This window comes from Camelus dromedarius, chromosome 10, assembly GCF_036321535.1.
Source record: "Camelus dromedarius isolate mCamDro1 chromosome 10, mCamDro1.pat, whole genome shotgun sequence".
Classification (NCBI taxonomy): domain Eukaryota; kingdom Metazoa; phylum Chordata; class Mammalia; order Artiodactyla; family Camelidae; genus Camelus; species Camelus dromedarius.
The window spans coordinates 75,577,128-75,591,417 of record NC_087445.1 but is presented as its reverse complement, the minus strand read 5'-3'; the positions used below and the strand labels follow the sequence as shown (position 1 = coordinate 75,591,417).

At 45.5% G+C, this 14,290-nt stretch overlaps 1 protein-coding gene across 6 annotated transcripts in view; it reads left to right on the top strand.

Annotated features, from left to right (window-relative positions):
- TSC1 (TSC complex subunit 1) overlaps nucleotides 1-14,290 on the top strand; it is a 46,988-nt gene that overhangs the window by 13,975 nt on the left and 18,723 nt on the right. For 5 of the 6 annotated variants that reach the window (XM_031450787.2, XM_031450783.2, XM_031450784.2 and 2 more), the window contains 7 exons: nucleotides 1,242-1,427; nucleotides 2,589-2,692; nucleotides 3,782-3,934; nucleotides 5,891-6,035; nucleotides 7,375-7,529; nucleotides 7,922-7,995; nucleotides 13,830-14,005. In XM_031450787.2, coding sequence (XP_031306647.2) covers nucleotides 1,322-1,427; nucleotides 2,589-2,692; nucleotides 3,782-3,934; nucleotides 5,891-6,035; nucleotides 7,375-7,529; nucleotides 7,922-7,995; nucleotides 13,830-14,005 — 913 coding nt within the window. In that variant the 5' untranslated portion in view covers nucleotides 1,242-1,321. The remainder of the gene's footprint in view (nucleotides 1-1,241; nucleotides 1,428-2,588; nucleotides 2,693-3,781; nucleotides 3,935-5,890; nucleotides 6,036-7,374; nucleotides 7,530-7,921; nucleotides 7,996-13,829; nucleotides 14,006-14,290) is intronic. The other variant, XM_064490654.1, reaches the window with a different exon arrangement.

Below are 14,290 nucleotides of genomic sequence, written 5' to 3'. Positions count from 1 at the left end.
AAATTCAGTTCTGGAATGGCACCAGGAACTGAACATCCCAGATGCACATCACAGCTCGAGCCTTGCTACTGCAGCTTACCCAGAAACAAGCAGGTGGAAATAAGAATGTGTTTCACCATGGCTGCCAGTGACATGTACCAGTCGTTGGCCGGGGGCGGTGGAGCCAGCTCAGTTTTGCTTTGCCATGTGACCTTGACAGGGCCGTTTGTCCTTCTGGAGTCTCTGTATTCTCATTTGTAAAGTAAGGATAGTCTCTGCTTCCCTCACAGTTGCTGTGAGGACCAAAGCCACGAGTGAGTTTGATGTCACACTTCAGAACTTGGGCTTTGAGTTCAGCAGATTGGGGCTCAACCCTGGTTTTGCCTCTTGCTAGCTTTGTGACCCTAAGCGAGTGGCTTAGTCTCTGTTTCTCTTCCTGTAAAATGAGGACCAAAGAACCACTCCTACTGTGGCAGCATGAGGAGTATGTTCGATGGTGTTTGTGAGAGCTGTGCAGTGCCTGTCTAACAAGGGGTGACTGTTTTCACTTGTTTTTGAAACTACAGCTTTAGAGACTGTAGTAGGGAGGAGTGAATAATTGTAAATGTGTGTAGTGACACTTGGAGAATGAGCTGCTTTTTTCATGCATAAAGATAAGGCAGCTGCTCCACTACCGTAAAGAGCTGAGTTTTTGAAGGGTGCAGGGATACCTTGATGCCCCGTGCAGGCCTGTTTCCCTGTGACCAGCGGCCCTTGAGTGTGTGGTTGACGTCTGGGGTGCGGAGCACGCGCTGAAGGTAGAGAAACAAGCCCTGGCTCAGAGGAGGCCTTGAACGCATGCGCCCGTGACCTAGCCAGCCGTACTGCCGCTGGGGGGCTGGCAGGAGGGGACAGCGCGTGTTCTTTGCCTGCAGGTAGCTCATCGACTCTTTCGAGCAGTGATTTGAGACACAAGCATCGTCTCGGCAAAAACCAAAGTAGAATCAGAAGGAGGAATAAAGCTTCGAGTTAACGCTGTTGCTGAGTTGCTGTGCTGGTTCTGATGGGCATCACTTTTTTTAGGTTTTCTGTTGCGTTCCCTGGAACCCCTCTTCATAAATTTGTCAAGGATAGAACTATTTACACACCTCAGCTGCTTTTATCAGCAGGGTTCTGGACAGACTTTTCACGGCTTTGAATACGTGCTTGGTTTGTCTGGCAGGTAGCTTTTTTGGGGGTAAATGGGGCCATTTCCTAACACCATTCCTCTTCCTTTTTTTCAGTCTGGTAGTGGCACCAATGAAGAGCCTTCAGAGTCTGTAACGCACGTCCTGGACCCGGCATAGCACATTCGTGTAAGATAATGGCCCAGCAAGCAAATATAGGGGAGCTCCTCTCCATGCTGGATTCCCCCATGCTGAGTGTGCGTGATGACGTAACAGCTGTCTTTAAAGAGAACCTCAGTTCTGGTGAGCAAAGTCATATCCCAGTTAGCTTATCTGCTGATCAGACAGGATTGACCGAGAGGCGACTCAAATTTGGTTTTCATCTTCTAAAAAGAGTCTTTAAAACCACCAAGAAGAAACATAAATTGAAGGATTCACTCTATATGTGTTTTAAGCTTTTAATTATGGAAATATTCAAATATACGCACAATCATAGAAGTAAGAATCAGAGAAATGAACCCTGTGTGCCAGCTTCAAAGCTTCTGCCGTCCCTGTTCCATCTTACCTCCCTGACTTCCCCCACCCAAGTATTTTAAAGCAAATTCCAGATATATCATTTCACCTGTAAATCATATACATGATTTTTAATATGAAAAATGCATAACCTCTTTTTAATCAGAAGTATAAACAGGACCCTTTTTTTTTATTGCTTAACAGGTTGGCAGAAATCAAATATTGGTCACAGAAATGGGCACTGTCAGCAGAGAATGCTCTGGCGTTCAGCGCTTTTGGAGTATCTGTCATCAACTTAAAAACAGATACCATTTGGCCCACTTAAAAGAATCTGTATTTCATTATAGCCTTGAATGAAATACAGCAAAAAATTGGAAAGTCCCAAGTACCCTTTAGTAGGTAAATGGCTAAGTTATGTGGAGCCGTGCAGTGAGCTGGGAGCTCAGTAGAGAATGAAGGAGGTCACTGTCTCGGAAAGGTGTCTAAAATGCCTTGTTAAGTGGGAAAAGCACATGCATACCCAGACTGTGGTGTGTGGACGTGGAGGCTGTGTGTGTGTGTGATGATACAGGTGTGAAAAGCTTTGAAAGCACCTGTCGCAAGCCAGGGGTGTTTGTCTCTGAAGAGCGGGTTGGGAGGCAGGTGGTGAGGAAGACTTCTACTTTTATTTTATATACTTCCATATAATCTGAGTTGTTAACAATAACGTGAATTATTTTTGCAGTGAATGAAAAAGGAAGATGGTACTTCATGTGCTTTTGTGGCTGTTTAGGCACATAGCTATTAATTATTAAACCTAAGTTAATTTAAGGGGGCATAAATACAATGTTTCATGTAACTTTGGCTAGCATATAAAGAAGCATGTTCTGGATTTTGTGACAGGCAACTGTTTGAGGTAAGTTTAGGATGTTAAAGGAAGTAACCATCATAAACTGCCCTTTCTTTACTTAGACCGTGGTCCGATGCTTGTGAACACCTTGGTGGATTATTACCTGGAAACCAGCTCTCAGCCCGTGTTGCACATCCTGACTACCTTGCAAGAGCCACATGACAAGGTGAGTGCTGGAGTGTAACGGGAGAGAGTCAATACATTTTCTTCAGGTTGTGTGGCGGCGTCTTTGCAGACCCACCACGTGGTCTGTCCAGAGCTTACTCCTTCGACTTCTGGGTGCCTTAGATGGTTTTGCTCCCAGATTATAACTGCGTATAGTCGTCAGGACCTTTGTTTCCTGTAGAGTTTTCAAAGTAAAACGTATTTCAGAGGCTTTTACAGATCTTGCTGTTTAAAGAAATCCTGTAATCTCAAACTATAATTGTGCGGTGACAGTGTGATTCGTAAGTTACCCCTCTTTAAACCCATGCTCTGAATAGGCTTTTTGGGTCTTTAATCAATATGGCAGAACCTGTCAGTGTGGATAACGATGGGGCTGACTGAGTGGTGCTGCTCCCCAGCACCAGGCACTTGGAAGGTTCCTTTATGTTTTATTTTTGCTTTGATATTTGTTGGTGGTAAATAGCTAACAAAGTGTTGTAGTTGCAGATTTTGGTAAGTCTTGGGTTTGTATGTGCTTCCTTTACTGGGCTGTGAAGGCTTTGCCATTGTCTGCCTTATAGGTACATCTTAGTTTTTCCACTCTGGGCTGAATTTTAACTTCTGCACCTACCTAATTTATACCAGGGGCCAAGTCACGCAGGCTGGGCTGCTGTAGCGTTAAGTGCCCGCTCCAGCAGGGCCCCCTCCAGCTCCAGCAGCCCGCCGCGGGCTCACGGGAGCGGTGGCTATTCTAGGCAGTGGCTTATTTGTGTTTCACAAAGAGGGCCTACGAAGGGGGCTCCTCCTCGCTTACAGACCTGAATTGTGGGCATCCTTTTTCAGGAGTTGCAAACTGGCTGCCCTCTCTTAGGCCAAATGCAGCAGTGTTTTGTTTGCTAACATGGTTAGAAGATCCTGAAATCTCGTGTTTGATCTCTTTACCTGCACGACCCTTGCTTTACATCAAAGGGAAGACTTGAGAGACTGGAGCCCGTCACTGCTGCCCTCACTTGTGTTAACTTCGTACACGCAGATGAGTGTTTCCCTTGGTTCCCTTGGTTCCCCCCCAGCTTTACTGAGATACATTTCTCTTGTTCTTGTACATTTTCAGCACCTCTTGGACAAAATGAATGAATACATGGGCAAAGCCGCCTCTCGGTTATCCACCCTCTCGTTGCTCGGGCACGTCGTGAGACTGCAGCCGTCTTGGAAGCATAAGCTCTCTCAAGCACCTCTTTTGCCTTCTTTACTAAAATGTCTCAAGGTACGATGATTGTATGGGTTTGGATGAATTGGCTTTTGAGTATAATTTCTGAAATTTTGAGTAACTATAAAGCAAGCTAGATTTTAACTTTGAGAGTTTAAAAACTTCTAGGTGTTTGGTTTTTCCCGAATGTAATGTAGTCCGGAGTTGGTGCCTGGTAAGTTGCCGGTGCATCGCTGTGACTGTTTAATGTCTTCGGTCCAAGCAGACATGGTAACAGTTTCAGTCACATTGGTTCAACACGGCGCTGTTCCAGTCCTCTTTGATTTCATCATTGTCTAGCGTTTCCTCAGTTGAAAACATGCTGGTTTATCTTTGGGCAGCCCCCATTTCTGAATTCTCTTTTGGCTGATAGAAAAATGGCTAAGGGCTCTTTTAAGTCTTTGGGAGCACGTTCTGGTTGCAGCCGTAACGAAGGTTTTATTGATACAAGCCCTGCTGGGTGAGTCGCACTCCACTTTTTTGCGCTGACCTTAGTGTGTTTTTCTGCACAAGGAGTTAAAACCTAAACAGAACTTTATGGTTTTAGTTTTGACTGTGGCTTGCTGAAATCCTCAGGGTTATTTGCTTAATCTGTTTTAGTTCCTGGACTTGTTTCCTATCTATAAAATAAGACAGTGTGGTTAACACGAACTGCCTGTACCTCACAGAGACATGAAAATATCCAGTAGTGTTTGTTCCAGGGTGGCAGGACCTTTGGAGCCGTCTGATACAGCAACATGCAAATTGATTTTTATCTCTGCCAACAAGGGTAGCTGTTTTGTTATCCCTAGAGGTGGGTCCCAAGGAGTCACATTGGTAGAGTATCATAAAAATGTGCATTTAATGTTAAGATTAAAACAGGAACGGTTTTAACAACTTAATTTTTTTAAGCAAATGGGTTGATAATATAATCCAATTTTGAGGCACACTGTTTAGTTCAGATTGCAGAATACTTATCTTTCCCAAAAGGACAAGCCTTGAAAATTACTCATGGGCTTGTTACCCAAGCTTTCAGTTTGAATGTTACAATAACCAAAATTAGAGTTAGTCCTGTTTACTGGAACTCATTATATATTCTAGATTCTCCAACCAATATTTTATATCCTTCTTACTAGATACCTGCTATAACAAATGGCCTGGTGCCTGATGTAAAAACTATGTATATTTAAAACTTTATTTCTGGACTCATTGTCTCCTTTATCAGTAGAAATAATGAATGTCTTAGCCTGCATGGTAGTCTTTTGATTAACGTCTTGTGTCTTAGATTTGAATTCCAGTCACTTGGCAAACATTCATGATTTAATTATGGGTCAGGTGAGCCACTGTAGCCAGCCTGAGTTGGTTCATTATCCGTTGGTTACTAAGTGTCTTCAATTAGTCTAAATTTATATGACTTAATATAAAGAGATCACTGTATCTTCTTTTATTTGCTGGTCTCTAAATATTGTTGTGAAGGTGAGCCATTAAGTATACTGGTTAGTGCTATACTGATTTCTTCTTCAGTTATAACTCTGTTGTAATTCTTTAGAAAATAGTCAATTATGTGTCAATGAATAGGGTTTTTTTTTAATTGACTTAAAAATTAAGTATTTTAGGACTTGATTGAATGAACAAAAACAGCAGCGTTCCTTTGTTCTGTTGAAAAGCAGCTTCTTGTGCTTCCCTCCGAGTGCTACACGAGGACATCCTCCGTCTTTGGGACTTGGGAGTCCCTGGGCCACGTTGAGCCCCTGCCCCACATGAGTTTGGTGTGTCGGCAGTGGTCCCCGCAGACTCAGCACAGTCGGGCCGGTCCTCAGTGGTGTTTGGTTGAGTCTATTTCAACGTTGTGCCCCCAGAACCCTTAGAGGTAGGGGAATGAGTCTGTGGGTGGGCCTCTGACTTGTGGCCCCTTGGCATTAGGACCTCTTCGTGCACTAATCCTAATGCTGCGCCTGACAGGTGTTCCTTCCCGTTTGACCTTGCCTCCTTCAGGTGGACACCGATGTCGTCGTCCTCACGACCGGCGTCTTAGTGTTGATAACCATGCTACCAATGATTCCACAGTCGGGGAAACAGCACCTCCATGATTTCTTTGATATTTTTGGCCGTCTTTCGTCGTGGTGCCTGAAGAAACCAGGTAAGGCTGTCCTTGTGTACCCGTCGTGTGCGGGGTGTGTGCTTTCCTTGCTGATGAGCAGCTCGTGCGCCGTGAGCGGGGCACGTAGAATCCTGTAGCTGAAGCGGGTGCCTGTCACCAGCCAGGTGAGGACACTCCTCGGGTACATCCACCAGGGGCACAAATAAGCGTGGCTGTTGAGACTCCTTCCTTTGCTTTGTTGGCTTGAAAGCGTCAGGCGTCAGAGATACTGAGCGGTAGGGAAAACTTCCTGATTTTTGGCAAACTGAAAACCAGCTTCAGTCTGTGTCGTGCACTGTAGGACTAATCTTGTGGAACATTTTTGTCTTCCACTGCTGGTCTGTTGTGACAGAACACAGGCTTCTGGCTCAGCGGAGACCTGTAAGTGGGGAGGGGCGAGGGGAGCGCAGCAGGTCCTAAGTAGCGCTCCACTTCCCAGCGCAGGGGGCTTGTTCCCGCACCCGCAGGTAGCTCAGCTCTGTCCCAGTCATTCACAGGCTGTAAACATGTAAAACTCAGGATCTTTTGGTAATCCCCAATGAGATACTCGTGTGGAAGGAATGAAATGTGTACGCACTGGGAAGCAGAATATTGTGGCTTCCTGTATAGGATTAAAAAGCAGGCATGAGGCCCATGTGATGCTGGCTTGTCTGTAGGCTCTTCCTGGGGAGAAGAGGACAGCCCGTCCTTTAGTAGAGGAGCTTTGTGGACTTGGGGTTTCTGTAGGGTCTAGGTAAGGCTACATGAATTAAGTTTTCCATTTCTCTCACTCTTAGCTCTTTAAGCTAATTTCTAGATAATAGTTTTCCACTCTGTAGTTCCAAATCTGCATAGCTAAGACTACATACTAAGTTTAAAAGGTTCTCACACATTTGTTCCACAAATATATGAATGCCCGTTATGCATGAAGCCCAGGGCGAGGCACTAAGGATACAGAGGTATGACAGTGCTGTTCTCAGGAAGCACACACTGCACAGGGCAGTGGAGGAGCACAGCGACAGACGTGAGGGAGCATCGTTGTAAAGGGAGCTCAGCGTTACGAGAACGTCTGGAGTCCTTTTTAAGGGATGACTAGAGAGGAGGGCAGAGGTTAAATCAGTGTGAGCCTTTATGGGTCAGTCTAAGTAGATGAGAGTTTAACCAGAGGCCGTGGGGAGCCATTGATGGATTTCAGACAGGGGTGTCCTGTATGTTCGGTTTGTGTGTTGGAAACCCACCCTGACCTACCGTCTTTGGCGCGAGGTGAGAAGCCTTGCTGGCGGCCTGTGCCCGTGTCTGTTTCGGCGCGCATCAGTCTTGTGTCCCACGAAGAGTCTCCTCGCGACGGTTTCCTTTCCAGGCCACGTGACAGAAATCTACCTGGTCCACCTCCACGCCAGCGTGTACGCACTCTTTCACCGCCTGTACGGCATGTACCCGTGCAACTTCGTCTCCTTTCTGCGTTCGCACTACAGCATGAAAGAGAACCTGGAGACTTTCGAGGAAGTGGTCAAGGTAGGCCGAAGCTCGTTACTTGACATCTAGCACGCTTGCTGTGTGGACAGGCTGCATTTGTCACTTCCGTGCTGAGTGGTGGACAGGGAGGTTTTGAAAAGACGTTTAGCCTTCTCCTTGTCCTGCGTGCTGCCCCCGGCCCTGGTAACCGCTGCTCTGTTGTTTGCCTTCATAGACTTGCCTGTCCTGAACATTTCATAAATGTAAATAGAATCATATAATATGTGGTCTTTTGTTAATGGCTTCTTTCGCTTAATGGAATGTTTCAGGATTCATCCATGTGGTGGCATGTGTCAGTACCTCATTCCTTTTTATTGTCAAATAATATTTCATTGTGTGGCGATATCACAGAAATTGAGCTTTTTGTCACTGGTCAACTCAAACTCTTCTAGCCAATGATGGAGCATGTGCGAATTCACCCGGAATTAGTGACTGGATCCAAGGACCATGAACTGGACCCTCGAAGGTATGGAAACTAAGCTAGTAATGCAGAATTTTGTAGAATCAGTAGAGAGATTGAAAATGTGATCTTGGAGAAGCCTCTTTTGAGCTGTTCTTCTGCTTGTGGAATCATTCCATTTTGAAGGACTTGTGCGGTGAAAACTCTGCCTGAGTCTAAAACATGCTCCTCAGAGACAGAGAATTGGTAACTTGGCAGAGTGGAGGAAGTCACGGTGCAGGTGCTGGCCCTGCAGAACCCCAGAAATGCTCGCAGCTCTGGGGTGCGACCATTGTGTGAGGCAGCGGTGACAGGTGTGGTTGGAAACAGGCGCGCTGCCGACAGCCTGGGTTTCCAGTGGTCTGGCTCCCTGGGCCCTTCCTCCATCCTGCTTGGCCAGGCGACTGCCGTCCTCCACAGGGCCCCGTGGAAGTGCCCAGATCATTCTCTGGAGAAGCAGAACTTGTGAGGTTTCTGATTTGAGGACGCCCAGCACGGCGGAGGGTAGAGCCGAGTCGTGACTGGAAAGGAGGGGAGATGAAGTCCTGCACACTGAGCTGGGGGAGGCTCAGCCCCCTGCCCTGCTTCTCTCTGGCTGGCTGCCAGCCTCGTGCTCCCAGGCAGGGGATTAAAGCCTTTTGGGGGAGAGCAGCCCGTGGATATTGACATTTGAGGCTCTCCCACCAGGAAGGGTGGCTCACCCCCTCCAGCAAATCCACCTCTCCACAACCCCCCCCCCCCGCCACACAGAACCTCAGCTTAAAGCAGCGTGCTGTGAGATGTAGGTGGAGATGCGTAGAAAATGCGTATTTGAAGTTTAGTAATAACAGGGACACCTGTGCAGCCACCGCTTGGCTTAAAAAATGGAACCTTGCCCTCCTCAGTCGCAGCCATCTTCCTCCCCGTTTCCCGTCTCCCCGCAGCAACAACTGCTGTTCCCACTTTTACTGTAATCATTCTCTTCCTTTTCTTTACCGTTTTACCACATGTATTGTTGCATTTTGAAAAGCTGATTGGGAGACAAAGTCTGGCTAAGGAACAGGCAATCTCGTCACTATGCGGTGCGGGTTCCCAGGAGAGGAAGAACCGAGTGTCTGGGTCTCGGTGTGGCGTCCCCTGCCCCAAGAGCTTACAGGAGCCCCTTCTGGGGAAGTCAGTGGGCAGGGTCCTGAGCAAGTCCTGGAAGCATAAGGCTCGCCCTAGTTGGGGCATCTGGCACGGCCTGTCGCGAGGGCCATGTACTGGGTGCAGAGGAAGGATGCAGTTTTTTGTGTGGGTACGGACTTCCAGGTTGGGAGTCATTCTCATTTAGGAATTCAGAGGCCTTGTTCCATTGCCACCTTGCTTCCAGGGATGCTGTTGAAATCCAGAGACATTCTGATTTCTGATCATCTGTGTTTGCCGTCTTCCCTTCGTTCTCACGATGTTCTGATGCCTACTGATGTCCCTCGGTATGAATCTCTTCCCGTGTTCAGTCTGGAAGTGCTTATCTTTAAGTTCTAGGAAACTTTCTTTGATTATTTTGTACTTGATTTATTGTCCTTCACTGTCTCTGTCTTTTCTTTCTGGAACTCCTTGTATTCTGGTTGGGACTTCTGGAGTGGTTCTCTGCTTTTCTTTGCTCTCCTGTTTTTTTCTCTCTGCTCTTTTCTTCTATTTCCTGAAGACTTCCTTGTCTTTAGCTCTAATTCTTCTACTATAGTTTTATTTCTACCATCATGTTTTCAACATCTAAGAGCCCGTTTTAGTTCTCTGAATGCTCCTTTTTTATAGTAGCCTGCTTCTGTTTCATGGGTGCAGTCTCTCATGTCTTTGAGAATATTGATCTTTTTTTTTTTTACCTTTCCCTCCATCATCTGTTTCCTCTAAACTGCTCTTTTGTTGTTCTTTTCAAAATTGTGAGGCTTTCTGCAAAGATCTGGTACTCTGCTTGTATTTGGGTGAGGAGACTTAGAAGCTCTGCTCACAGGGACGGGACTTGTTGCCTTTGAGCTTCCTTGTGTGTTGATCTGAGCATCTGTTGGAGACACTGATGACAGTTCTGTTTTCCTTTGAGCTGGTCAGACTTTTCCAGAAAAGGGTCTTCTGATCGCTAGTCTGACAAGGGTCTGGCTCCTCCTGGAGAGAAGAGGCTTCTGGTAGGGAGAGGTTAGTGGTCTTGGCATTTAGAGTGCACATGCTTATTTAATTCTCTTCTTTGAGCAGTACTCATGCCCTCAGCTGTTTCTGGAGTGCCTCAGCCCAGTTGTCCTCTGTGCAACCTCCTCAGAGGACAGTCCAGATTTCTGGTGAGGAAAGGGCTGCTGCCGGGGAGTGTAGAGTCAGGGAAGGATCTCAGATAGTGTTGGCTCTGCCCCCCTGACTTCAGCTGCCCTCACCTACCTGTCACTCATGTCCAGTTCCTGAAGTACTTGATGTAAAATTCTGTAGCTTTTTAAGAATTCCACAGCGTGAGTCAGGCTGACTTTTAGCTTTGTTACATTGGCAGCTTAGGATTCTGCTTTCTTGGATTCACTAAGTCAGTCCCCACTTGCCTGTCTGCTTTCCAGTTTCAAAAATTTGTGGTGCTATTCTGTTTTCTCACTCTTTTCTTTTTTGTGCATTTATGTTTAGAAGGGAGCAAACACGTCTTTACTCTGGACTTGGTGGGGTTTGGGGAGATTGTGCAGCTTGATGCTGTGTTAACTCAGAAGCCTAAGGGTCGTCTTACAGAGCCTCACTCACAGCGGGTGGACAGTTGTCTGGCCTTTGAAGGAAGCTCTAACACAAAAGACAAGAGACCAGTGTAAAGAGGAGAAAAAGGAGCTAGAAAGAAACAATGACAGTACAGAGAGCAGAAGAAAATGTCTACAGCAGCCACAGAGATGAGGCATTTGTGTGTATATAAAGGTCACAGTGCCACAGAGGGGTACAGTCGGACTAAAGAAAGCACTGCTGAAAATTAAAAATGATAGCCAAAATAAACATTTCAGTAAAAGAATTAGAAGATCTAGTTGAGAATATCTCAGAAAGCAGGATCAAAGAATAGAGATGAGTAATACGAGAGAAAAGAAGAAATTTAAAATAATCAGTCCAGAAAGTCCAACATCCAATAAAAAAAAATTTTTTTTTTAAAGGGAGGAGAAAACTTTGGTGGGGAAAAAACTGTGAAAGAAATAATAGAAGAAAATTTCCCATATGAGTACGAATAATACAAGAAAATACAACAACACAAGAGTTGAAGGACATGAGTTTCCAGATTGAAGGGGCTTACCTAGTGCCCAGCTCAGTCAATGCTGCCAAGCCTCAATATTGTGAAATTCCAAAACAGTAAGGATCAGAAATCAGAATGAGGCTAGCTTCTGAGAAACCTTCAAAATTGAGAGGAAAAGGTTTTCAACTTAGAATTCTTTACCCAGCCAATCTGCCTATCAAGTATGATGCAGTTTTAGATATGCAAGGACTGAAATTTACCTCCCATGTACCCTGCCTCAGTGAACCGCTGGAGCATGGGTTCCACCAAAACGAAAATAAAATCGAGGAAGACCCAGAGCCAGGAAATGGGGGGCCCGACTGAGGCTCTCGGTCAGGGGAAGTCTCAGCATGACAGTGTGTAGCAGTGCTGAGGACGGCCAGTGGGAGGGGCTCCAGCAGGGGGCGCCTTAGGAGAGGGTGAGTAATCCCCGTGGACCGTTCGCTTTTCGTTGTGTGAAGTTGTGCTGGGCGTTGTTTCCGAGCTGTTAGAGTCAGTTTAGGAAGGATTAGTAATAGGTGCAGAGAAGACTGAGGAGGAGAAACAGAAACATTTAAACTCCAGGACAAACGTAATTGAACAGACTGGAAATATTAATCGTATACTTTGTGGCTCGGCCAGGAGTAGCCCTCACCTAGTCGTTACAATTAATTGTCCAAAGTCAGTTTTGAAACAAACAAAAAACCAACGACGTGCTTATTTTGAGAGCGTTGGGGAGGAGGGAAAAGGGTACATGGAAGTGACCTAAATCCTCACCTACCATGGAGATGTAAACACTTGGCGCCTGAGATTCATACATCAGGAAATTGAAGGCCTAGAAATACGGAGGTAGGGCAACAGTTTAGGGAGCAAAATTGGAAGCAGCTGCCAGTGGTGGAGGGGGGTCGTGGGAGGCGCCTTTTAATACTATGCTGCCTTTTTAAACTGTCGTATTTCATTGAATCTAAGATGCAATTGAACACAGAATGAACTTGCATTTTATGTACATCAGAGAAAAAAAATGCCAAATATACCAACACCCAACTGATTAGACTTCCCAGTTTCAGAGAGATTAAAATATGAAAAGTCTCATTCAGAATCAAGGAAATCTTGTAAATACATGCTACTTTGATTAGAATTAAACCTTTACATTTCTGCTTTGACTGTCACTTTCCTCTCTGAGATCAGTCTTCCTATGTGTGCATGTGTGTCTGGGCTCTTGCTCCCCCTCGATCACTTTCCAGCCGTGCTGAGAACGCACAGGACACCACTGCCCAGGCCCAGGCGGCACAGGCCGCCGGAACCAGCGTGGTGACCGGAGATGTGGTGCTGGTGCTCACAGGCTTTCCCTGCAGGGAAGCTGCCTCTCCTGCTCCCCACGCCCTGGCTCTTGCACTCTGTGTTTAATACCGCGTGTTCAGCGTCTGAGATTCAGGGCTGAGCGCTCTGGAACAGTTGTGGAGCGCCAGCTGCTTCATCGGGGTGGGCCCGTGGAGCTGCCGGGCTGTCTTACTGTAAACTTCGGAGCGTGCAGATGAAAATCTCTGCTGGGTTACTAATTACTTAGGAGCATGTACAGCGAAATTATGTTGTCTAGAAGAAAGCAGGTCGTGTTGTGTTAATTATTAGGGCTTTGTAGAACATTTGGCAAATACTGGAAGGTGAAGGAGGAAGAGAAACATCACCTGGAACCAGAGTTCTTTTAATTCGAATTCTTAGTGTGGTCAGACCTGTCTGTCTGTGGGCATATCCCTGAGTAGTTTTGTATCTTTTACTCATTTGAGATTATATCCTGAGTGTTTTGAAAGCATAATTTTAAAAATCAACTTTAGTAAGAAAATTTACATACAATAAAATCTATCAGTTTTTTTTAAGGTTTGACAAAAGTCACAGTCACAATAAAGAACGGTTTGTTGCCCAGAAAGTTTCTCCGTGGTCAGTCCCCCCCTCACACCTGGCCACCACTGATCTGCTGAAAGCGTGCTTTTTCATGTTGGTGGTGTAATTTTTCTTCTGTAGGATTTCTCTCTTTGGTTGGACTTTGGGTTATTTCTTTTCTTCTTTCTATTACAAGCCGTGCTGAGTGTTGTATATCTTGATGTATGTCTGTTTCCATAGGCTGAATCCTCAGCAGTGGGACTCTGGATCACATAGCAGGAATCCTTAGACAGTTCTTTAAATGTCCTCATGGGCCGTCTGTAGGTTTGAGACTTGCTGCACTGTGTTTCTGGTCTGGGAATGGACTAGAATCCTGAGGCTTGGATAGGAGACCTTACCTCGGCTACCTTGCGGTTTTGAGGTCTCCTTGTTCTTTGATTACCTTTGGAGCTTCCCCCTCGTGGCTGCTCTGCATGGTTTGTGTTCTATTTTGAGGCTATACCTAGTCTTTTGTTGATGAAATTTTTGTTTCAGATTAGTTTCTGATAACTTGATATAGCCATTTTAAATAGGGAGAGTATAGTTTTGTAAAATGAATGGTTAATTCTTTATATAGTAATGTTCATTAATACTTGGGCTGGCGTGGTTCTGCCTTGTTCTTTGCTAATCATGGTTCAGTGGTTTGGCAATGGGTTAGCACTCTTTTAAGTGTTTGATGGTTTGAGAAAATGGATTGTAACTTGCATTTCTTGACTTTCATTGCCTTTTGCAGATGGAAGAGATTAGAAACACATGATGTTGTAATAGAATGTGCCAAAATCTCTCTGGACCCTACAGAAGCCTCATATGAAGATGGCTATTCTGTGTCCCACCAAATCTCAGCCCGTTTTCCACATCGTTCAGCCGATGTCACCGCCAGCCCTTATGTTGACACACAGAATAGCTATGGTAAAAAGTGACTTTGGTACTTATCTGCTTTACAACTTTGTCTATGGAAAGCATTGTTTTATTTTTGTTGACTTTCTTTTCCTAGAATCAGACTTAGTTTACCTCTAGGAACTGTTTCCCAAATATTTAAAATTTGTATTTGCCTGCATTTTTCTCCCCATTAATTTAGCCTCCAAGTTTAATTTGCAATCCCACGTCCTCGATATCCTGTGTGATAGCGTGCCTGCAGCCTTGGCATGTGTCTCCAACATTTAACAAATAGAATGGGTTCAAGGATTTGGTTGC